The 25,583-nt window shown below is 37.6% G+C and overlaps 2 protein-coding genes across 2 annotated transcripts; both read left to right on the plus strand.

Annotated features, from left to right (window-relative positions):
- The first annotated feature begins 1,125 nt into the window (after window positions 1-1,125).
- Window positions 1,126-11,949, plus strand: LOC119072178 (CD109 antigen-like). The gene is made up of 13 exons (XM_037177338.1): window positions 1,126-1,732; window positions 3,408-3,539; window positions 6,413-6,889; window positions 6,951-7,127; window positions 7,183-7,271; window positions 8,428-8,932; window positions 9,007-9,080; window positions 9,165-9,311; window positions 9,422-10,517; window positions 10,580-10,757; window positions 10,816-11,162; window positions 11,225-11,684; window positions 11,759-11,949. The coding sequence occupies exons 1-13, from the start codon at window positions 1,232-1,234 to the stop codon at window positions 11,839-11,841; spliced, it is 4,266 nt and encodes a 1,421-aa protein (XP_037033233.1). The 5' UTR covers window positions 1,126-1,231; the 3' UTR covers window positions 11,842-11,949.
- A 2,121-nt stretch (window positions 11,950-14,070) lies between these two features.
- Window positions 14,071-25,326, plus strand: LOC119072177 (CD109 antigen-like). Its single transcript, XM_037177337.1, has 13 exons — window positions 14,071-14,768; window positions 17,477-17,608; window positions 18,704-19,180; window positions 19,243-19,419; window positions 19,475-19,575; window positions 21,843-22,350; window positions 22,426-22,496; window positions 22,586-22,741; window positions 22,852-23,947; window positions 24,010-24,187; window positions 24,251-24,597; window positions 24,660-25,119; window positions 25,194-25,326. The coding sequence occupies exons 1-13, from the start codon at window positions 14,262-14,264 to the stop codon at window positions 25,274-25,276; spliced, it is 4,293 nt and encodes a 1,430-aa protein (XP_037033232.1). The 5' UTR covers window positions 14,071-14,261; the 3' UTR covers window positions 25,277-25,326.
- Window positions 25,327-25,583: the final 257 nt, after the last annotated feature.

Below are 25,583 nucleotides of genomic sequence, written 5' to 3' on the forward strand. Positions count from 1 at the left end.
TATACAATTTAAAGTTAAGGAACATTTGGGTCCGACCCAAATTCGAGGCCGGCATAAGTACATAATAGCGATAGCATAACTCTTTATGTAATATGATTTGTTATGTACAGTGTACACACATACATCTTATGTACTTAAAAGCATATTTGTTACTAGTCATAATTTTGGCGTTGGGCTAACTTCAGCCCGATACTTTTTCGTTCTAGCTATATGAAATACAACTACAGTCGTTTTTGTCGTTTTTGTCGTTTTCCACTACTTACAGGACGTTTGGACTTACATATTTTAAGCCAATAGAAAGCCAATAGATCCACATCAGTAAATGCATACAGTTTCCGTTTCCGGTCACAAATGCCGAAATCCTTTTTCTGTGCAATCGATTGTACAGTATATTTTACAGTATTTGAATCTTGCATCCAACTTTTGGGAGGTTTCTACAGTAGAATTTTTCGTCTCTGCTACATTTTTTCTATGGCCCAACCCAACAATCGTTTACGAAAACCAATCGTTAAACGTTAAAGACGACTAGACTATATTGCAGTAAAATACGACATAACGTAGCGGTGAATTTCTTTTTCCTCGAACCGGCAACATTATTTGTAGACAATCATTTTCATTTGTATCTGGTCGTAATGGTGACATTACAGAACAAGATAATAGGACACTAAATGAATCATTAAATATTTGCTATCTTGTACAAAGGAAGATTTCACCTACAAGTTAAGGTATGATATTGCATTGGTCTAGTGGTTTTCGTAGAAAGTCGCCACTTAATATTTTGTGAGATGAGAGTCGATTAGCCGACTAGGTATGTCGGTATTTTCTAGAACACGATGTCTTGTTAAGCTCGGCTTCGATTTGGATCGACAATCGATATCTAGTGCGAGAAAACCTTCATACCTACCTTGCTAGATAAATAACTATTTCAAAAAATATTCTCATCTGAGACGCAGCAGACACCGGTCCGTAGAAATAATTTCTCGAGGTTTTTCATTTATAATTTTTGCTAGCTTTACCACACTATAGGTCAATGCACTTTGACACAAACGTCACAGCACACACGCAAAATGCAATACTATTTCATTCAGTTCGCAAGTCTTTTGTCCCGCAGTGGGTATATTGCATTGTTGGTTGATTCAAATATTCATTCATAGCAGAAAACTGAATTGTTGTTTATTTTGGTGCAATTTCGAAGTTTGTTGTTGATCAGACATTTAAAAAATAAATAAATATGGAAAATCCATGCGAATCACCTCCCGACATCAGTCCATCGAGCAGTGAAGTTGCAAAGAAATTCCTCTACACAATTGTGTCTTCTCAGATGCTTCGTCCAAATTCAGATTTTAATGTGAGTCTAACAATTCACGATTCCAATGGTGATTTTGATGGAGTAAACATTGTTCGTGTTTCCATCGAAGACTCCGACAATTCTGCTGGATTTAAAATTCATCAAAATGTTGAACTGAAACCCAATGAAACTGTAATTGCAAACATTCCAGTTGGTGACATTCCAGTGGATTCACATTACATGTTGCTTGTGAAAAATATTTCGGGAATGGAATTAGAGCATAAAGCGACACTTATCATCGAAAAACCGATTCGTACTATTCTCATTCAAAGTGATAAGGCCATTTACAAGCCAAATGATTGTATCAAATATCGGGTGTTTGTTTTAGACTGTGAATTAAAAGCGGCAACGATCAATGATAAAGAGCTGAACATTTGTATCACTGTAAGTTAAATTTTACTTGTTCCACCGGCTGGTCTACTTTATACAGTCACACTGATTTTACTGCTACCATAGCTACCATACGTGTTTGAAGGGTTTCATAGCCACACGAATTCGCGCGCATGATTTTCAAAAAACATAGCTGACGCCGACCCGTACGAAACACCTATTCGTATCAAAAGCCTTTAATGTGAAACTCTTCATTTCTCTTACTTCATTTTCTTCTCTGCTGAAAAGCTATTCGCCCTTTAAAATCACTTACATTATCCACTCTTTGCCTTGTTATCATATACAACTAAATTGCCGGAGGCAATATAGACAGCCCCGTACGAAGACAAATTTCATAAATTCCTATTTAAACAGCTATATACCGCTATATTTAACTATATTTCACTATAAATAAACATTTCACAGATAAATATATGATATTCTTTAGCTCTATATGCCTGTATATAGCTCAATATAGCTGTATATAGGTATATATAGATGTCCGTATATGGAATCCCTGAAACCCCACACACATAACAAATTATTTCCATGTTAACAGAAACTCTCTAAGTATCATTTTTCCCAAGATATTCCTATTTTACTAAAATCCAATATGGCCGCCGGCAGCCATTTTGTTAGGAGACCGGAAATAGTACCGACGCTTTACATTCGTTAATACCTTTCAAACAAAAAAAAAATTCATGAAATTCGGTCAAAATTTACTCGAGATATTGTCAAAATACACCACGTTCACTGAACTTCCGAGTAGCCAGATAAGAGCTCACTCCAAGAGACCTACCTCACGCTCCGAAGAACATAATTTCATAAAAAAAATTTTCCCTGATTGGTACGGTCAATACCTATCTAATAAAGCTAAAACAGACGAAATATGTTCAAATGTGGCCGACCTACAAGCAAAAACTGCTTGCCGCCCTGTGCCTGTTCCACACCAAGGGGTCTAACTCACGAGTCGGTCATCCGATTTCCATAAACTTTTTTTTTGTCGATCGGTATTGTAAATACCTTTTATTTGACGTATCACTTACAAGTTTAACGTTTAAATGTCCGGAGATATCTTCGAAAAACCGTAAAGCAGTTATTGGGCCACAGCTCGGGAGGGGTCGCTCCAAAATCACTCATCTTCGAACTTAACCTGTCTTTTGACATTACCAAACGGGAAAAAAAAGAATTTTCAAAATCGGATGCGTTTTACTCAAGTTATCGTGCAGACAGACAGACGGACAGACGGACAGACGGACATTTTTTTTTTCGCGGATTTGGCATCTCTAGACAACCACAATAGGTTTCCCCTTACTCAGGGAGTCCAATTCGACGTGTTACAAACGTATGCGTAAACCTATAAGACCCCAGTACTTCGTACGGGTCTAATTATGTCAATAAGCAGTATGTTTTGAATGCAGTGGACCAGCTTGTTAAGCTGCTGAAGGAAAATCCAAATTTGTTTTACATTAACTGTTTCAGTTTTGAGTAACGCACTTCAAGAAAAAGTGCTTCGAGTGACAGCTGCCAAATAGAGTCCTATTCTGTATTTTAAAAAATCCAAATTTTTTAACAGTGCCAGAATTTATATGATACACTGTCCCGTTTTTAGACTCTATTTGGAGTGTCACTCATGCTTGACGTGCGTTGTTTGGAGTTAACTTTTTGTGACTTACTTCTTTCATGGCAGGATGCGAGTAAAACTTTGTTGAAACAGCTGAACGGTGTGACTACAGTCAATGGTGTATTTTGCGGTGATTATCAGTTATCCGATGCACCCAGTTTTGGTGATTGGCAAATTAAAGCTACAATTGGTGATCAGGTTTGTTTCGGTTGACATTGATATTGAGAATTAAGTACGGCTATTTGAACCATTTCGCCACAGATTTGTATCGCCCAAAAACCACTTACAGTGGAAGAGTGACGCAAGTCTCTTTATCGACTTACAAAAGAAATGATATCGGTGGGTGTGACAAAAAGAAATGAGTCACAAATTGCAGATTATAAGGTGAGGATAGTGTAAAAAAATGATTCAAAAAATTGGATATTAAAAATAAGTTGCTATTTCATTATACGGAACAAGTGGCAGATGTTGTGGAATTCGCTATAAAGAAAATTGACGAACACAGCAAATATGTCATGGAAGAAATGCATTCATAAAGGCGAATCATTTGCCACTTTGTGACATTGTGACGCACCTTCCTTATAATGAAATAGTAACTTATTTTTAATATCCAATTTTTTGAATCAGTTTTTTTTACATATAAGCTTAAAGACACACATGCAAAAAACCCTGAAGCGTGTGTCGATTAGAATTTAAGACTCTGGAAAATCCCAAAATCTGAATCTGAAACTACAACTTTGTCGATCTTTGTAACTGTCATATTTTCCAAGTTAAGACTGGCATAGCTCCCACTTAAAATGCTTATAGCTCCCAAATGGGCGATTTTTGGAGAACTTTCTAGCAGCAATATTTTCCGAGTTATGGGTCACATAGCTTAATAGTTTAAAACGCTCAGAGCTTCGAAATTATAAACTTTTATGAAAATTCCTTTAAATTTTTGAATATGAAAAATGCATGAGACATGCGTGTATGAGAAATAAAATTGGAATTTGGAAATAAAATTTTTGTTGTATGCGCCCCAAATGAGATTCGAACCCGAGACCACTTGCTTATGAAACAAGTGTTCAACGATCTGAGCTACATTCAAAAATTTAGTCTAACGATCGGTGTGGCCGAAGCAATACAACATGCAAAATAATTCCTTCAAGTTAGTTTCTTAGAATAACATCCTTGACATCAATTTCGAAATCATACAAATTTCCAAATATTGAAATTATCTCGGCCAAATCTAAATCTATTTTAACTTGTGATAGCTCGTTGAACTCGTATAGCCCAGACCCAGACTACGATTAAAATGCTTTGGGGGTAAAGGGGGGGAAAAGTAAAACAGTTTGTATATGTTTCTCAGTGCTGAATTGGTTAGGACTTGCGTCACGGCGATTCACTAACGTAGGGCCATGATTCCAACGAAAAAGTTGTTCTGCAGTATTTAATGTCTCTGACTCTGACCAACGCACTTCAAGCAGTGCCAAATAGAATATTATTTTGTATGACCTTGTATGACACACTGTCAAGTTTCAATACCCTATTTATTATACACTACTGATGCTTGAAGCGCGTAATTTTTTATGGGCTGTTATACATTTTGATTTTTAGACTATTACGACTGAGCTATGAAAAAAGTAATTGCATCTTCGAGGCATATTGTAGAACTGTTTTTGGCTTAGTTTAATGTCGTAGGTCGATTTGAAAAAAAAACATAGCTAACGCCGACCCGTACGAAACACCTATTCGTATCAAAAGCCTTTAATGTGAAACTCTTCATTTCTCTTACTTCATTTTCTTCTCTGCTGAAAAACTATTCTCCCTTTAAAATCACTTACATTATCCACTCTTTGCCTTGTTATCATATACAACTAAATTGCCGGAGGCAATATAGACAGCCCCGTACGAAGACAAATTTCATAAATTCCTATTTAAACAGCTATATACCGCTATATTTAACTATATTTCACTATAAATAAACATTTCACAGATAAATATATGCTATTATATAGCTCTATATGCCTGTATATAGCTCAATATAGCTGTATATAGGTATATATAGATGTCCGTATATGGAATCCCTGAAACCTCACACACATAACAAATTATTTCCATGTTAACAGAAACTCTCTAAGTATCATTTTTCCCAAGACATTTCTATTTTACTAAAATCCAATATGGCCGCCGGCAGCCATTTTGTTAGGAGACCGGAAATAGTACCAACGCTTTACATTCGTTAATACCTTTCAAACAAAAAAAATTCATGAAATTCGGTCAAAATTTACTCGAGATATTGTCAAAATACACCACGTTCACTGTACTTCCGAGTAGCCAGATAAGAGCTCACTCCAAGAGACCTAGCTCACGCTCCGGAGAACATAATTTCATAAAAAATTTTTTCCCTGATTGGTACGGTCAATACCTATCTAATAAAGCTAAAACAGACGAAATATGTTCAAATGTGGCCGACCTACAAGCAAAAACTGCTTGCCGCCCTGTGCCTGTTCCACACCAAGGGGTCTAACTCACGAGTCGGTCATCCGATTTCCATAAACTTTTTTTTTGTCGATCGGTATTGTAAATACCTTTTATTTGACGTATCACTTACAAGTTTAACGTTTAAATGTCCGGAGATATCTTCGAAAAACCGTAAAGCACTTATTGGGCCACAGCTCGGGAGGGGTCGATCCAAAATCACTCATCTTCGAACTTAGCCTGTCTTTTGACATTACCAAACGGGAAAAAAAAGAATTTTCAAAATCGGATGCGTTTTACTCAAGTTATCGTGCAGACAGACGGACAGACGGACAGACGGACATTTTTTTTTTCGCGGATTTGGCATCTCTAGACAACCACAATAGGTTTCCCCTTACTCAGGGAGTCCAATTCGACGTGTTACAAACGTATGCGTAAACCCATAAGACCCCAGTACTTCGTACGGGTCTAAAAACTTTACTCGATACAGAATACAGTTACGTTTAGCTGCTATATGTTTCGAAACTACACATAGAGTAATTTTTAACTGTGCAGTTGCGATAGCTTTCTGAATTTTTCCATGTTTGTTAACATTTTCATTCAAAATTTAGGTGAAAACTTTCAAATTACAAGTTGCTGAGTACGTTCTGCCAAAATTTACAGTTGAAATCGAATCACCAGACTATTTCATATGTGACGACGAAAAGTTTTCTGTATCAATTCGGGCAAAATACACAAATGGAAAATCAGTGCGAGGTACAGCTGCTGTTAGCGTGGCTAGAAATAATATGTTTCTCACACCAATTCAAGCTGCAAAGTACGACGAGATGCTCTCACGGAAAACTGTTGCTATGAACGGAAAAGTAACAGTTGAATTTGATGTCCAAAAAGAAATTTTCTTACCAATTGATCTTGGATCACGTGCTTATCTTTATGACCCATATCAAATAAGAGCTGAATTTACGGAAACTCTTACTGGATTGTCACAGAAGGTGGAAAAAGCAGTAAAACTTTATGAAGATTCATTCAAAATTATCTCCAATGCAAATCAATTGATCATCCGACCACATATCACAGTCTGTGTTACTGTAAGTATGATATTATCAGTACGAAAGCGAATGAATTGATACATAAGTTGATTGCTGTTAGGTGTCTGTTCGGAAGCATGATGATTCATTGGTTGAGATTTTTGATCCAGACAAAAAGAAAATTTCAATTTATATAAAACGAGATCACGAGACCGAAGAGACGATTTACGATTTGGATAAAAATGGAAACGTGCAATTCAATATTAACATAGGCGATGAGCAAAGATTTTCATTCGGTGTAAGGTGACATGTGTGGTGAAAAAATGAAATTCGATAAAATTGGATTTTTTCAGGCTGCATATTGCAAGAAAAAAACCGATCTTTACGACTTTAACCGGGATGGATCTGGCAGACTTATATCAGCAAAAGTTGAAAAAAAGTCGTAAGAACCCAAGGATTTAATTGATATTTTGTTAGAAACGTTTCTTCATAGTGCAGGTCCTTGCGCCGAAAAAAAAATGGCTCCGTGCGCCTTTCATATGGAAACCTTCAAACCGTTCTGGGTTTTTCTTATGAACTGTTCTGCTATTTTCTTAACCATCGACAGAATTCAGAAAGGAACCTGAAAAGTCGTCAGAATTCCCTGTAGTTTCATAGTTCTAAGATAGGGAAGACAGTGGACCATTAAGATGTCACGTAGTTTTAGGAACTGACCTCTGGTTACTTCAAACTTGTTAAAATTCGAAATGTTAGCCGAAAGGGATTCGACATTATTTTGGATGAGTTTACTCCATAAATAGTCACAAAAATAATTTCATCCTGGAACAGGACCAATAAAATAGTTGTGTCACACGAAATAGCTTTCGTAAAAGTAAATTGCAATTTTCATAGTGAAAATCGTCAATAGCATCCCAAATATGGAACATTCCACCATACTCTATAGATAGTTTTGAACATTACATAATCCTTGAACTCCAAGAAACACTGGAATTAGTATCCCAAATTATGGCTGCATATCTTTTATTAATATAGAAAGAAACTTTGAAAAAATTAGAAATGGCCAGCGAAAATGGTTTAAAAGTTGATGAATTTTCCGGGGTCCTTTTTGGGGGAACCCGAATGCGGACTCCTTTCCTACTTCTCAAATAAAAGTTATTCCATGAAATATCGGTAATGAGCCATACTTACCATAACAGAAGAAATTTTTGAAGAAAATATTGTATTCTCGGAGATATTCGTGACTTTTCGTGGCAAACAACATGGAACAAAGAAAAATCTTAACAAACTTAAGGCGCATGGAATTACGCAAGTACCTGGACTTGTTCGCGTTTTCATTTTTGGAACTTTTTCAAGAATTTTTAAAATTTTTCAGAATTTTTAAAATTTTTCAGAATTTTTAAAATTTTTCAGAATTTTGTTCAAAACTTTAGACCTAAAATCTTAAAATTCTTAAAAAATTCTCAAATTTAAGAATTTTTAAGGATTTTCCATAATTTATTTTTTAAAAATTCTTAAAAATTATTCGTAAAAATTCTTAGAATTCTTTAGAATTTCTGAATAAATATTTCGAATAAAAAGTCCTCTTTCGTTCATTTCAGTCGCATCAATGAAGAAGTTGTGGTCATGGTAGGATCAAATTGGCCACTCCAATCGTATACGTACGTGATTCTTGCAAAAAGAACTGAAACACTCATTGAAGCAAAAACTATTACGCCAACATATGATGACTTGCATTCGCAACCACCTTTCTACAGACATAAGTTCACGTTCGTTCCAGATTTCAATTGCGCACCGAAAGTGGAAATCATTGTTTACTTTATAATTGATACCAAGATAAAGTCCACATTTTTATCAGTTGATTTCAAAGGAGGAGACTTTGCTAATTTTATTGAATTGGATGTGACGCCTAATACGGCAAAGCCTGGACAAATGATTGATATATATATTAAAACTAATCCCAACGCTTATGTTGGTCTGCTTTGTGTTGACAAGAGTGTCAAACTACTTGGTAGTGGAAACGATCTAACAAGTGATGAAATTTGGAAGTTATGGACATGTAAGACAAGCAGACGTGGCTACTGCAGTCCATGGCTTAACTTCCGTGTAAGTGTAACGTAATACAATAATGATTATCACGGATGTAGATTCAGCTAATCAATTTGCTTCTTTTTATAAAGCGAGCGGAACTGATAACATTCACAAATTTAATCGAGCCTGCCCAACACGCATATTATTATTTGCATAAATCAAGGTGAAATGTCGTCCCCAGAGACATAATCGAGGTTATGGCTCTGTGGATGGTACCGTTATTTTTTGGCAAAAATTGTTTCTTTAGAACGATGGTCGAGAATCGAGAACGTATGAATAAGGCCGGACTTATACACGTATCATTGTCATACCACGATGATGTACCATATGTTACGCCAGTCATTCGTAAAGAATTTCCCGAGACTTGGATCTGGGAAACCATTGAGGACAAAAGGTAATTTGGGTATGGCTCGGTGACCGGAATTTGAAACACGTCTCCATTGTTCCGAATGTCACCTTCCTAATACCGAGTTACCTTCCGCTTATAATGAATTCACTTTACAGTTCGAGAGGTTTGATGAGTTTGCGGAAAAAGGTGCCCGACTCATTAACCACTTGGGTCTTGACTGGCTTCTCCATTGATCCGGTAAACGGCTTAGCTGTAACGAAGCAACCATCGGAGCTGTGTGTTCAGCAACAGTTTCATATTTCGATTCATTTGCCTTATTCGGTGAAGCGTGGTGAAGTTGTCACCATTCCATGTTCCATTTTCAACTATTTGCCGAACGAAATTGAAGCCGAAATCATTTTGGAAAATGAGCACAAGGAATTCGAGTTCGTCGATTCGGCCATAAGCAATGAAATTTATCCGGAAATTATGAAAGACAAATTCCGGAAAAAGAAGCTAACCATTCGCTCTGAAGATGCATTGAATGCTCTCTTTACCGTTCGACCAATTAAAGTGGGTCTGATTTCTTTCAAAGTATCGGCCTTGTCCACCACCGCTAGTGATTGTGTTATTAAAACCCTTAAAGTCGAATGTGAAGGAGTTCCCCATTTCGTCAATAAAGCCGTTTACGTTGATTTAAATAAAACGTCACAAATCGAGCCATTCAACCTATCAATTGATATTCCGAAGATTGCCGTACCCGATTCTACGCGAATTGAGATCCTTTGCGTTGGAGATCTGCTCGGCGGAACCATCAAGAATTTTGAGAAATTGATTCGATTGCCGACGGGTTGTGGTGAACAAAATATGATGAATTTTGTGCCGAATATTGTCATTCTCGATTATCTGACAAATACGCACCAATTAACGGCTGAGGTCGAAGGAAGAGCCAAAAAGTTCATGGAAATTGGCTACCAGCGTGAACTCAGTTACAAACACAAAGACGGATCGTTCAGTGCATTTGGTGAATCAGACGAAAGCGGAAGCACTTGGTTGACTGCATTTGTGGCCAGATCATTCCGACAAGCATCAAACCATATTAGTGTTCATGGTCACATCATCGATGAAGCCCTTAAATGGTTGAGCACAGCGCAATCAGCTGATGGAAGTTTTCCCGAAACAGGGAGCATTTTTCACAAAGAAATTCAAAGCGGCTCTTCCAACGGCATCGCACTCACGGCCTACGTGTTGACAGCATTCCTTGTGAACCACGTATGCCAAGTTAAAGATGATTTCACATTTCCCACATAACGTCTGTCATTCACTTTCAACAGAATTCCAATCGTGAATATGAAGACACAATCAAGAAGGCGCTCCAGAACATCACCGATTCCATTGACAAGTGCTCAGATATATACGCATTGGCTGTATCAGCATACGCGTTGCAATTGGCCAATCATCGATCCAAGAAGGTTGCCATTGATCGACTGTTGGAACAAGTGCAATCTAATGGTAACGAACTTATTCATTCACCCATTCGCTAAAAAAAAAAACATTTGCGGTGTAACAGGCAATCACAAATGGTGGGACAAGTCCTTTGAAGTGGCAGGAAATCGCATCCGAAAATCGAAAGCCATTAATGTTGAGATCACAGCCTATGCCTTGTTAACTCTACAATTGAATGGTCAAGATTTGGAGTGTTTGCCCATTGTTAAATGGCTTCTGAGTCAACGCAACGACCGAGGAGGTTTCGAAGGAACGCAGGACACAATCGTTGGAATCGAAGCATTGGCCATTTTCGCTTCGAAATTTGGTGCCAAAGATAATGACTTGAAAATCGATATTTCCACGCCGGACGGGCCCAATTACAGCATCGTTGTGAACAAAGGCAATTCGCTTGTACTACAATCCCAAATGGTAAAAATGATTCAATTTCACTCTGCGAAATGTTAACGCATCTCGTTCAATCAAACGAAAAGGTATCGCCAGATGTTCAAAGTGTAACGGTGAATGCCAGTGGCAAGGGATTTGCTGTTTTTGAGCTAGCATATCAGTATAACATCGAGACTCTAGACTTAGAGGCTGCGTTTACCTTGACACCAATTGTCACTTTGATCAACGAACAACATATGAGCCTTCAAATCACCACCGCTTACCTGTCACCCAAGGGCAAAGACACGACCGAACGATCGAATATGGTGGTGTTGGAAATTACATTGCCTAGCGGCTTCGTTGTCCATCCAATTTTGTTGGATGGCCTAAAATCATCACACGGTGTGATTAAACGTATCGAAAGGACAAGCAGCGATACAGTGGCCGTTTTATACTTTGATCATCTCGATTCGAATCCAGTTACGTTGAAAGTCGATGGATTCCGTGAACATTTGGTTGAAGAATCAAAACCGGCCAGCATCTGGATTTACGACTACTATGACAACGGTAAGTCATCTTTTCAAATTATTGGTGAAAGATAAGCTAAATGACAACAAGAGGACTCTCAAACTTATTTACAGCATTGAGTGCCCGCGAATTTTATTCACTTCCATCTAATGAGTCGAATGAAATCGCTGCAAAAAGTGAGAAATCGGAGGAATAACATTTCAAACGCCCATTTATACCTTGAAATACATGAGTCCACAATATGGAGATTGGTGTTTGATTGTTCCTGTTAGTTAGTACGCGTAAAACATTGCACAACAGGCTCACTGTCACGTTTGGGGATCATTGATAAGGTATGTCATGCATACGAAAGAGATGTAGATATGGTGGAAAATGGAATCGAATCGAAAGAGATGATAGTCGTCTAGCGGGTGTCGGGGAATCTCGCACACGCGATCATAGTATGCGTCCTTTTACGACATGTAACGAAAAGTCATGACTGTGCGAGATTCACCACTTAGATGTGAATCTCGCACACCATGAATTTGTGTGGTGTGCGAGATTACCCTACCCCGTCTAGCGTGAGACGTGACATACTTTATGAATGCAAGAAATTCGAATACCATGAGTAGATTCAATAGATTTAACAATACCCTGAGTAAGTACAACCCTTTTCTGATCATTAGATGTCAAATCAACGAATCTGCACCCTCTCCAACTTGAGTAAAACGGAACGTTTTTTGATAATTCTTTTCTCAACTTTTGGTAATGCCAAGAGAAAGACTAAGTTGAAAGATGAGCAATATGGGTTTAGTACGTTCAGGGATCGGTTCAAAAAAGTGCTATTTTAAAGGACTTGGCAAGGAATCTTATATCAGCGCAACTACGCTCCTAAGAGCAGTTTAGGCACTCAGGGTGACCTGCAAAATCGACCCGTCCAATATCGTACACATTGTACAATTTAGTCCCAGTCTTATTTCGTTCTTTATATTTTCGTCCAGACCAATATAACTCCTACAGTGCAATATCTTTTTGTGGACATTTTTATATGAAAAACGCGTGCGAAACGGGCGGGGTCAAAAATTACACGTCCACCGCGTGCGTAATTTATGGATGGCCCCAAAGACAATGGACAGAATGAAATTAGACCATGAACAATATTGGACCGAACGATATTGGAAGAAATGATATTGGATTGGACGATTTTGTAACAGATGAAATTGTACGGGTCGATTTTTCATATTGCCCTCCAAGTCGTAGCAGAAAGAACCCAAAGAGAAAACGCATACAAACAGAAGTACAACTTTTTTCAAAACAACTCATCACATTGTGACCAAGGCTGTTGCCGAATCGCAATGTAAAAAATGCCATATGCTCTGTAACAAGTGTATCAAACGACCCCGATTTTACAGCCTTGGGCGTAACGGTAACTAACTGAAGAAACGGTGGGGCAACTAAGAAAGATTGACTAGTCGTGTCATCAGGAATTCATCGTTTCTTCATTAAGTCGTCGAAATTCACGTTGTCGAAACGTCAGTGCAATGAACTGAAGGTGATTCCAAGGTTCTGAAAGAACAGGTTAAGACAACTCTGAGTTGATCACGAACGCGGTGACACACAAATTTTGATAAATAGATGCTTTTTATTGAACAGACTCATTACAGATTGTTTGTAATGTTTGTAGGGCTCTGTTACGCTTTTTCTATATGCTTCAACCCAACAATCATTTACGAAAACCAATCGGTAAACGTTCAAGACGACTAGACTATATTACAGGCAAATATGACAGAACGTAGGGATGAATTTCCTTTTCCTCGAACCGGCAACATTAGTTGTAGATAATCATTATAATTTGTATGTGGTCGAAATGGTGACTTTACAGAACAAGATAATGGCACACTAAAGTAATCATTATATATTTGCTATCTTCTGTACACATTTTTTGATGCAAGAAGGTTTCACCTACAAGTTAAGGCATGATATTGCATTGGTCTGGTAGTGGTTTTTGCAGAAAGTCGTCATTTAATATTTTGTGAGATGAGAATCGAGCCATATATAGGTGAATCACGTGTGCAGTGGAATTTCGGGCCATCTGTTGTGAGATAGCAAAAATATTTTGTAAGCCACAAGTAAATCATAGTCGGTCTTTGTATAAAAAGATGTCATTGGCATCGATGTTATGTACTAGGTCGCGAGTCTGAATGACATTACACTATATTGACCTTGGAGAATACCTTCATACCATGCTAAATAAATTAACTATTTCGAAAAAAAAATCATTCCTGAGACACAGCAGACACCGGTCCGTTTACTGTGGAAATAATTTTTGCCAAGTTTTTCATATACAATTTCTGCTAACTTTACCACACTATAGGTCAATGCACTTTCACACAAGCGTCACAGCACACACGCAAAATGCAATTCTATTTCATTCAGTTCGCAAGGCTTTTCTCCCGCAGTTGCATATTATATTGCATGTTGGTTGATTCAAATATTTATTCATTCGTAACAGCATTCGTAACAATCCGTTTCTTTGTTATTAATTTTCTGAATAAAAAACAGTTCAGAGCAGATAATTAAATTATTGTTCATTTTGATGCAATTTCGAAGTTTGTTGTTGATAAGACATTAAAAAAGATGGAAAATTCATGCGAATCGGAATCACCTCCCGCCATCAGTCCATCGAACAGTGAAGTTGCAAAGAAATTCCTCTACACAATTGTGTCTTCTCAAGTGCTTCGTCCAAATTCAGATTTTAATGTGAGTCTAACAATTCACGATTCCAATGGTGATTTTGATGGAGTAAACATTGTTCGTGTTTCCATCGAAGACTCCGACAATTCAGCTGGATTTAAAATTCATCAAAATGTTGAACTGAAACCCAATGAAACTGTAATTGCAAACATTCCAATTGGTGACATTCCAGTGGATTCACATTACATGTTGCTTGTGAAAAATATTTCGGGAATGGAATTAGAGCATAAAGCGACACTTATCATCGAAAAACCGATTCGTACTATTCTCATTCAAAGTGATAAGGCCATTTACAAGCCAAACGATTGTATCAAATATCGGGTGTTTGTTTTAGACTGTGAATTAAAAGCGGCAACGATCAATGATAAAGAGCTGAACATTTGTATCACTGTAAGTTAAATTTTACTTGTTCCACCGGCTGGTCTACTTTATACAGTCACACTGATTTTACTGCTACCATAGCTACCAAAGCTACCATACGTGTTTGAAGGGTTTCATAGCCACACGAATTCGCGCGCATGATTTTCAAAAATTATGTCAATAAGCAGTATGTTTTGAATGCAGTGGACCAGCTTGTTAAGCTGCTGAAGGAAAATCCAAATTTGTTTTACATTAACTGTTTCAGTTTTGAGTAACGCACTTCAAGAAAAAGTGCTTCGAGTGACAGCTGCCAAATAGAGTCCTATTCTGTATTTTAAAAAATCCAAATTTTTTAACAGTGCCAGAATTGATATGATACACTGTCCCGTTTTTACACTCTATTTGGAGTGCCACTCATGCTTGACGTGCCACGGTGTGCCTTAACCAACTTTAAATGGAAGTGTCGCACCACATCGGATTTTTTTTGCTAATTCAATAGGGGGAGGTAGACTGATTACAAAAATAGCAATAATAAGAAAAACGGCTGGGAGAATTTTTTTTGCGACCACTTTGAAGTCATTTTTCCATACATTTTCATGTATTTTATGAAAATGACAAAAATGTTTTTTTCTTCCTGTAGTACCAAAACCGTCACATTCACTCACCAAATTTAGTACCGAAAGAGCAACATTCTCCCCTACTATTTTCTCTCAATTTTCATTCCCGCTTATGTCATTTTCGATCCTATCTTTATTCTTTCCCAAATGTGTCAAGTTGTTGTATGTACGCGAATGTAATGTTTTTAGTGTTTTGTGACAATGCATTCATAAGGATTGCTTTCAGCATTCATACGGACTGCTTTCGGCATTCATTCGGATGTCTTTCGGCATTCCTACAGATTGCTTATTTTTCGACATTTGTGAGAATACATGCACACGGAACGGACTTCTTTAGGCATTCATACGGATTACTTTCGGCATTAATATGGAATGCTTTTGCACCGGTATGTTGTTCAGTTTTGTTGTTATGTTTTGTTCGGAATGTGACTTTGGTACTCCAGGAAGAAAAATAGTATACAAACCACGGATCAAAAAGGTGTGTTTTAGACCCAGGTGGTGAAAACGTCCTTAGTCTCCGCTCCGCTTCGCGTCGCTCCATCCCTGGACGTTTTCACCACCTGGGTCTAAAACATACCTTTTTGATCCTTGGTATGTAACATACTATTTCGCCAAAATACGCATTCACAATTTTTATCATTAAAAAACATTATTTTTAGCAAAAAATTCTTCTACAGTATGCATCTAAACATTGAGATTTCGTTTATACAGCTATTTGGATATATCAAATTCTGCTGGACATGAAAAATAAATGGCATGTAATTAAAGTGATAGCTATTTAATAAGAAATGATCACAAGAAAATAGGAAATGATCACTAGAAAAAGAGAAATGATCACAATTTTTTTATGATAGCAATAAAAATAGAATTTGATCACCAAAAAATAAGAATTTGATCACTAAATATATGCAATTTTACCACTAACATATGATCGTCTCGAAATAAGAAATGATCTACAATTATACGAATTTGATTACAAAAAATAAAGAAATGATCGTGCAAAATAAAAAATTTGATTGCAAGAAATAAGGATATGCTATCTATTATTCTGTTTGATTATTAGACGATGCAAGAGAAAAAAAAATTAACACCTAAGTTACCAACACCGTTCCGGCGCCCGGCTCGCATTGCGGCCCTCCGCTTCGCTACGGGGCAATGGGCCGGATCGCTCGGCGTGTTAAAACGCTTTTTATGTGCAATGAATTACACAGACTAATTATTAGACGATGCGAGAGAAAAAAAATTAACTCCTAAGTTACCAACACCGTTCCGGCGCCCGGCTCGCATTGCGGCCCTCCGCTTCGCTCCGGGGCAATGGGCCGGATCGCTCGGCGTGTTAAAACGCTTTTTATGTGTATTCGTTCGGACTTTTAGTGATCAAATTCTTTACTTTTAGTGATCAAATTCTTTATTTTTAGTGATCAAATTCTTTATTTTTAGTGATCACATTTGATTTAGCGGGTGGTAGGTACTACTTGTGATCACTTCTTATTTTAGGTTGATAGAATCTTATTTCGTAGTGTTATATTTGAAAAACTGGTTGTGATCACATTCTTATTTTCCTGCAATCATTTTTATTTTCAAGTGATCAATTCTTATTTTAGATTTATCGCTTTTATTTCTTCCCAAAATAAATTGGGTGTATAAACGAAATCTCAGTGTTTAGAGGCATACTGTAGAAGAATTTTTTGCTAAAAATAATGTTTTTTTAATGATAAAAATTGTGAATGCGTATTTTGGCGAAAAAAACATTTTTGTCATTTTCATAAAATACATGAAAATGTATTGAAAAATGACTTCAAAGTGGTCGCAAAAAAAATTCTCCCAGTCGTTTTTCTTATTATTGCTATTTTTGTAACCAGACTAGGGTACGGACCCCAGTATTCGGCATAGTTTAGAATATCGGCCATCTATTGTTTAGAACAATGAAACCCAATGAAACCCATTGTTGTGGCCGATATTCTAAACTATGCCGAATACTGGGGTCCGTACCCTACCTCCCCCTATTGAATTAGCAAAAAAAATCCGATGTGGTGCGACACTTCCATTCAAAGTTGGTTAAGGCACAGGGTGATGCGTTGTTTGGAGTTAATTTTTTGTGACTTATTTCTTTCATGGCAGGATGCGAGTAAAACGTTGTTGAAACAGCTGAACGGTGTGACTACAGTCAATGGTGTATTTTGCGGTGATTATCAGTTATCCGATGCACCCAGTTTTGGTGATTGGCAAATTAAAGCTACAATTGGTGATCAGGTTTGTTTCGATTGACATTGATATTGAGAATTAAGTACGGCTATTTGAACCATTTCGACACAGAATTCTATCGCCCAAAAACCACTTACAGTGGAAGAGTGACGCAAGTCTCTTTATCGACTTACAAAAGAACTGATGTTTACAGTCGAAGCTGTAAAGAAATGAGCCACAAATTGCAGATTATGATAATAGCATACTATTTCATTATAAGGAAGGTGTGTCACAAGTGGGAAGACCTTAAAACTCGTGTCGACTAGAATCTGAAACTCTGTAACTTTGTTTTTTAAACGAACTTCTAGCAGCAATATTTTGCGAGTTATGGGTCACATAGCCTAATAGCTCAAAACGCTCATACATTTATCAAACATTAGAAATTATCACATTTTCATTTTCAATAGATAAAACACACGTAAAACGAAAATGTGATAATTCCTAATTTTTGATAAATGTAGCTCCGAAATTATAAACTTTTATGAAAATTCCTTCAAATGAGTTTCTTAGAATTTCCCTGAAAATTTCCTCCAAATCCACCGAGTAATTCAAAAGTTTCACCGTAACAAAGTTACCAAGTAACAAAGGTTGGTAAAATTCATCAATTTTAAATGCACTGACAAAAAAGTTTCAAAAAACTCACCTGCTGCAGGTAACTTTGTCTCCAGGTAATCTACATTATCTGCCGCAGCTGTATTTTTTGTATGGGGCGCTACAGCTGTGGCAGCTATTGTAGATTACCTGGAGACAAAGTTACTTGCAGCAGGTGAGTTTTTCGAATCTTTTTTGTCAGTGTGGGTTTCATACAACTTTCCAAATTTTGAAATTTAATATCTCGGCCAAATCTAAATCTATTTTAACGTGTGATAGCTCGTATGGATGTCTAGATTACGGATAAAATATTTTGGGGGTAAAGGTCAAAAAGTTCGTGTAAAATTATTTTTCAAATTTTTTAGTTGGTCAGGACTTGCGTCACGGCCATTCACTAACATAGGGCCATGTTTCCAACGAAAAAATGGTTCTGCAGCATTTAATGTCTCTGACCAACGCACTTCAAGCAAAAGTGATCACATGTGTTTGTTAACATTTTCATTCGAAATTTAGGTGAAAACTTTCAAATTACAAGTTGCTGAGTACGTTCTGCCAAAATTTACAGTTGAAATCGAATCTCCAGACTATTTCATACGTGACGACGAAAAGTTTTCTGTATCAATTCGAGCAAAATACACAAATGGAAAATCGGTGCGAGGTACAGCTGCTGTTAGTGTGGCTAAAAAGAATATGTTTCGAACACCAATTCAAGCTGCAAAATACGACAAGATGCTCACACTGAAAACTGTTGCTATGAACGGAAAAGTAACAGTTGAATTTGATGTCCAAAAAGAAATTTTCTTACCAAGTGATCTTGGATCACGTGCTTATCTTCATAACTCATATGAAATAAGAGCTGAATTTATGGAAACTCTAGCTGGATCGTCACAAAAGGTGGAAAAAGCAGTAACAGTTTATGAAGATTCATTCAAAATTATCTCCAATGCAAATCAATTGATCATTCTACCACATATCACAGTCTGTGTTACTGTAAGTTTGATATTATCAGTACGAAAGCGAATGAATTGATACATAAGTTGGTTTGATGTTAGGTGTCTGTTCGGAAGCATGATGATTCATTGATTGAGATTTTTGATCCAGACAAAAAGAAAATTTCAATTTATATAAAACGAGATCACGCGATCGAAGAGATGATTTACGATTTGGATAAAAATGGAAACGTCCAATTCAATATTAACATAGGGGATGAACAAAGATTTTCATTCGGTGTAAGGTGACATGTGTGGTGAAAAAATGAATTTCGATAAAATTGGATTTTTTCAGGCTGCATATTGCAAGAAAAAAACAGATCTTTACGACTTTAACCGGGACGCATACGAATACTTTAAAGGCAAACATATATTCGCAAAAGTTGAAAAAAAGTCGTAAGAACACAAGGATTGATATTTTGTTAGAAATATTGCTTCATAGTGCAGGTTCTTTGCGTCGAAAAAAAAAAATGGCTCCGCGCGCCTTACGATTTTTCCATGCCACGAAAAGTTACTGAACCTATTCCAGAAAATGGAAGATCGTTTTTCCGCCCGGAAACCTTCAAACCCTCCTGGTTTTTTTTATGAACTGGCCTACTGTTACCTTAACCATCGAAAGAAGTCAGAAAGGTACCAGCAAAATCGTCAGAATTCCCTACAGTTCTGTAGTTCAAGGATTGGGAAGGCAGTGGACCATTACGACGTCACGTAGTTTAGGAACTGACTTCTGGTGACTTCAAACTTGTTAAAATTCGAAATATTAGCCGAAAGAATGACCAAAAATGTAAGAAATGTCTATTGTCTAGAACAAGGAGGACGGGGGTAGGGTAATCTCGCACACCACACAAATTCATGGTGTGCGAGATTCACCTCTAAGTGGTGAATCTCGCACAGTCATGACTTTTCGTTACATGTCGTAAAAGGACGCATACTATGATCGCGTGTGCGAGATTCCCCGACACCTAGAAACGTTAGGATTCGACATTATTTTGGATGAGTTTACTCCATAAACAGTCACAAAAATAATTTCATCCTGGAACGGGACCAATAAAATAGTTATGTCACACGAAATAGCTTTCGTAAAAGTAAATTGAAATTTTCATAGGGAAAATCGTCAATAACATCTCAAAATTTGGGATATATTTAATATGGAACATTCCATAATCATTGAACCGAAATTAAGGAGACGGGCAGTAGTGACGAAATGTGTGTGCAAGAACCACTGGAATTAGTATCGCAAATTATGGCTGTGTGCTATCTTTTATTGATATAGAAAAAACATAAAAAAATCCTTATATATATGACTTTTCCAGGCCATATCTCAGGCTCCTGAACATGGATCATGGCCGGCCGACTGAAATTAGAAATACTTGAATGTAGTTTTTAAATCACACCACTACTCTTATGAAAAGTAAATTTGAAATGGCCAGGGAAAATGGCTTCAAAGTTGATGAATTTTCCGGTACACTTTTTGGGGGAACTCGAATACCGACTCCATTCCGACTCCTCAAAGAAAAGTTCTTCAATGAAATGTCGGTAATGCGCCATGCTTACCATGACAGAAAGATATTGTATTTTCGGAGATATTCGTGACTTTTCGTTTCGTGGTAAACAACATGGAACAAAGAAAAATCTTAACGAACATAAGGCGCACGGAATTACGCAAGTACTTGAACTTTTTCGGGCTTTCATTTTCGGAATTTTTTCAAGAATTTTTAAAAAAATTGAGAATTTTGTTTATGACTTCAGACTTAAAATCTTAAAATTACTGAAAATTTTAGAAATTCCCAAATTTTTGAATTTTTAAGGATTTTCTATAACTATAAGCAAAATCTATTTATTTATTCAAAGCGAAAAAAAAGACTGCTCGCATACGGCGCAGTCAATAAAAAAACGATCTTTTCAATCAACAAATATTACAATAAATAAAAATCATCCGCTCTATTACTTCCTAAAGTTCCAAGAATACATGCCGCATTGCCTCTTTGTATAGCAATAGAAATTTTCTGCAACAGATAATCTTTGGAACGTGGCTCCCCTGATGCTCTCTTCATCAACGATCCCAACTTGTCAATAAATTTCCTTGTTTCTGGACCCATGCAACCTAATGATTCAAAGGCAAGGGGGGTAAATAAATAGTTTTCTTTAAGACGTATATAATGATTATGCTTAAATCTCTCCGCTTTATCTGCAATAGACCCTGCTTTCTTAGAGGATTCACTGATGTATGAAGGAGCCAAAGTATCACGTATTGTTACATCCCATAAAAGTGATTTTCCATGACTCCACGGAACTACTGTCATACCATCAGGTCTTTTACCGTCGTCTCTAGAAATACCAGGTGGTTGCAAAATATTGGGAAATCCTGCAGAGGAAAATGCATGACCAAAAACATTATTGACAGAATCGTGTTTAGCAATAATCCCTATCTTTAATTTGCACGATAAACCATGCAAACCGTCCTTCTTAACCACAGCACCACAATTACACTTGTACTCTTCACACAACTGGGATCCTAAACGAAGACCAACAGCAATTCTCGCTGCATTGTTATCTAATAGTATATAACTTATTCTTAAAAATTCTTAAGAATTCTGAGGAATTTGTTAGAATTTTATAGAACTTTTGAATAAATATTTCGAGTTTTCTTTCGTTCATTTCAGACGCATCAATGAAGAAGTTGTAGTCATGGTAGCATCAAAGTCGCCACTCCAATCGTATACATATGTGATTCTTGCAAAAAGATCTGCAACACTCATCGAAGCAAAAACTATTACGCCAACATATGACGACTTGCGTTCGCATCCACCTTTCTACATACACAAGTTCACGTTCGTTCCGGATTTCAATTGCGCACCGCAAGTGGAAATCATTGTTTACTTTATAAAGGATACCAAGATAAAGTCCACATTTTTATCAGTTAAATTCAAAGGAGGAGACTTTGCTAATTTTATTGAATTGGATGTGACGCCTAATACGGCAAAGCCTGGACAAATGGTTGACATAAGCATTAAAACCAATCCCAACGCTTATGTTGGTCTGCTTGGTGTTGACAAGAGTGTCAAACTACTTGGTAGTGGAAACGATCTAACAAGTGTTGAAATTTGGAAGTGGGCAAATCGTCCAATAAGACGTTATGGCAGCTACCGCAGTCCATGGGATCACTTCCTTGTAAGTGTAACGTAGTACAATAATGATTATCATGGATATCGAATCAGCTTATCAATTTCCTTTTATTTTGTAAAGCTAGCAGAACTGATAACATTCACAAATTTAATCGAGCCTGAACAACACGCATATTATTTTCCTAATTTAAGGTAAAATGTCGCCCACAGAGACATAACCGAGGTTATGGCTCTGTGGATGGTATCGTTATTTTTCGGCATATCAAAAATTGTTTGTTTAGTACGATGGGCGAGAACCGTAGAAGTATGAATGAGGACGGAATTGTACACGTATCATTGTCATACTGCAGTCATAACGTTGATGTACCATATGTTACGCCAGTCATTCGTAAAGAATTTCCCGACACTTGGATCTGGGAAACCATTGAGGACAAAAGGTAATTGGGGCATGGCTCGGTGACCGGAATTTGAAACACGTCTCCATTGTTCCGAATGTCACCTTCCTAATACCGAGTTACCTTCCGCTTATAATGAATTCACTTTACAGTTCGAGAGGTCTACTGAGTTTGAGGAAAAAGGTTCCCGACTCACTAACCACTTGGGTCTTGACTGGCTTCTCCATTGATCCGGTAAACGGCTTAGCCTTAACGAAGCAACCATCGGAACTGTGTGTTCAGCAACAGTTTCATATTTCGATTCATTTGCCTTATTCGGTGAAACGTGGTGAAGTTGTCACCATTCCATGTTCCATTTTCAACTATTTGCCGAACGAAATTGAAGCCGAAATCATTTTGGAAAATGAGCACAAGGAATTCGAGTTCGTCGATTCGGCCATAAGCAATGAAATTTATCCGGAAATTATGAAAGACAAATTCCGGAAAAAGAAGCTAACCATTCGCTCTGAAGATGCATTGAATGCTCTCTTTACCGTTCGACCAATTAAAGTGGGTCTGATTTCTTTCAAAGTATCGGCCTTGTCCACCACCGCTAGTGATTGTGTTATTAAAACCCTTAAAGTCGAATGTGAAGGAGTTCCCCATTTCGTCAATAAAGCCGTTTACGTTGATTTAAATAAAACGTCACAAATCGAGCCATTCAACCTATCAATTGATATTCCGAAGATTTCCGTACCCGATTCTACGCGAATTGAGATCCTTTGCGTTGGAGATCTGCTCGGCGGAACCATCAAGAATTTTGAGAAATTGATTCGATTGCCGACGGGTTGTGGTGAACAAAATATGATGAATTTTGTGCCGAATATTGTCATTCTCGATTATCTGACAAATTCGCACCAATTAACGGCTGAGGTCGAAGGAAGAGCCAAAAAGTTCATGGAAATTGGCTACCAGCGTGAACTCAGTTACAAACACAAAGACGGATCGTTCAGTGCATTTGGTGAATCAGACGAAAGCGGAAGCACTTGGTTGACTGCATTTGTGGCCAGATCATTCCGACAAGCATCAAACCGTATTAGTGTTCATGGTCACACCATCGATGAAGCCCTAAAATGGTTGAGCACAGCGCAATCAGCTGACGGAAGTTTTCCCGAAAAAGGGAGCATTTTTCACAAAGAAATTCAAAGCGGCTCTTCCAACGGCATCGCACTCACGGCCTACGTGTTGACAGCATTCCTTGTGAACCACGTATGCCAAGTTAAAGATGATTTCACATTTCCCACATAACGTCTGTCATTCACTTTCAACAGAATTCCAATCGTGAATATGAAGACACAATCCAGAGGGCGCTCCAGAACATCACCGATTCCATTGACAAGTGCTCAGATATATACGCATTGGCTGTATCAGCATACGCGTTGCAATTGGCCAATCATCGATCCAAGAAGGTTGCCATTGATCGACTGTTGGAACAGGTGCAATCTAATGGTAACGAACTTATTCATTCATTCAATGTACCCATTCGCTAAAAAAACATTTGCGGTGTAACAGGCAATCACAAATGGTGGGACAAGTCCTTTGAAGTGGCAGGAAATCGCATCCGAAAATCGAAAGCCATTAATGTTGAGATCACAGCCTATGCTTTGTTAACTCTACAATTGAACGGTCAAGATTTGGAGTGTTTGCCAATTGTTAAATGGCTCCTGAGTCAACGCAACGACCGAGGAGGTTTCGAAGGAACGCAGGACACAATCGTTGGAATCGAAGCATTGGCCATTTTCGCTTCGAAATTTGGTGCCAAAGATAGTGACTTAAAAATCGATATTTCCACGCCGGACGGGCCCAATTACAGTATGGTTGTGAACAAAGGCAATTCGCTTGTACTACAATCCCAAATGGTAAAAATGATTCAATTTCACTTTGCGAAATGTTAACGCATCTCGTTCATTCAAACGAAAAGGTATCGCCAGATGTTCAAAGTGTAACGGTGAATGCCAGTGGCAAGGGATTTGCTGTTTTTGAGCTAGCATATCAGTATAACATCGAGACTCTAGACTTAGAGGCTGCGTTTACCTTGACACCAATTGTCACTCTGATCAACGAACAACATATGAGTCTTCAAATCACCACCGCTTACCTGTCACCCAAGGGCAAAGACACGACCGAACGATCGAATATGGTGGTGTTGGAAATTACATTGCCTAGCGGCTTCGTTGTCCATCCAATTTTGTTAGATGGCCTAAAATCATCACACGGTGTGATTAAACGTATCGAAAGGACAAGCAGCGATACAGTGGCCGTTTTATACTTTGATCATCTCGATTCGAATCCAGTTACATTGAAAGTCGATGGATTCCGTGAACATTTGGTTGAAGAATCAAAACCGGCCAGCATTTGGATTTACGACTACTATGACAACGGTGAGTCATCTTTTCAAATTATTGGTGAAAGTTAAGCTAAATGATAACAAGAGAACTCTCAAACTTATTTACAGCATTGAGTGCCCGCGAATTTTATTCACTTCCATCAAATGAGTCGAATGAAATCGCTGCAAAGAGTGAGAAATCGGAGGAATAGCATTTCAAACGCCCATTTATACCTTGAAATACATAAATCCACAATATGGAGATTGGTGTTTGTTTGATTGTTCCTGTACCTCGGAAAAATTTAGGTAGAACGTGTCAAATATATGGTTGAAAATGGGACTGAATGAGGCGCAAATAGTCGTCACGCGTGACATACTTTATGAATGTTCCAAATTTGAATACCCTGAGTAAGAACAACCCTTTTCTGATTATTCATTAGATGCCAAATCAGCGAGAAAGAAGTCCTCCTCTCTCCAACTTGAATAAAACTTGATAATGAGCAATATCGGTTAAGTACA

Source organism: Bradysia coprophila, assembly GCF_014529535.1.
Source record: "Bradysia coprophila strain Holo2 chromosome IV unlocalized genomic scaffold, BU_Bcop_v1 contig_81, whole genome shotgun sequence".
Taxonomy (NCBI): domain Eukaryota; kingdom Metazoa; phylum Arthropoda; class Insecta; order Diptera; family Sciaridae; genus Bradysia; species Bradysia coprophila.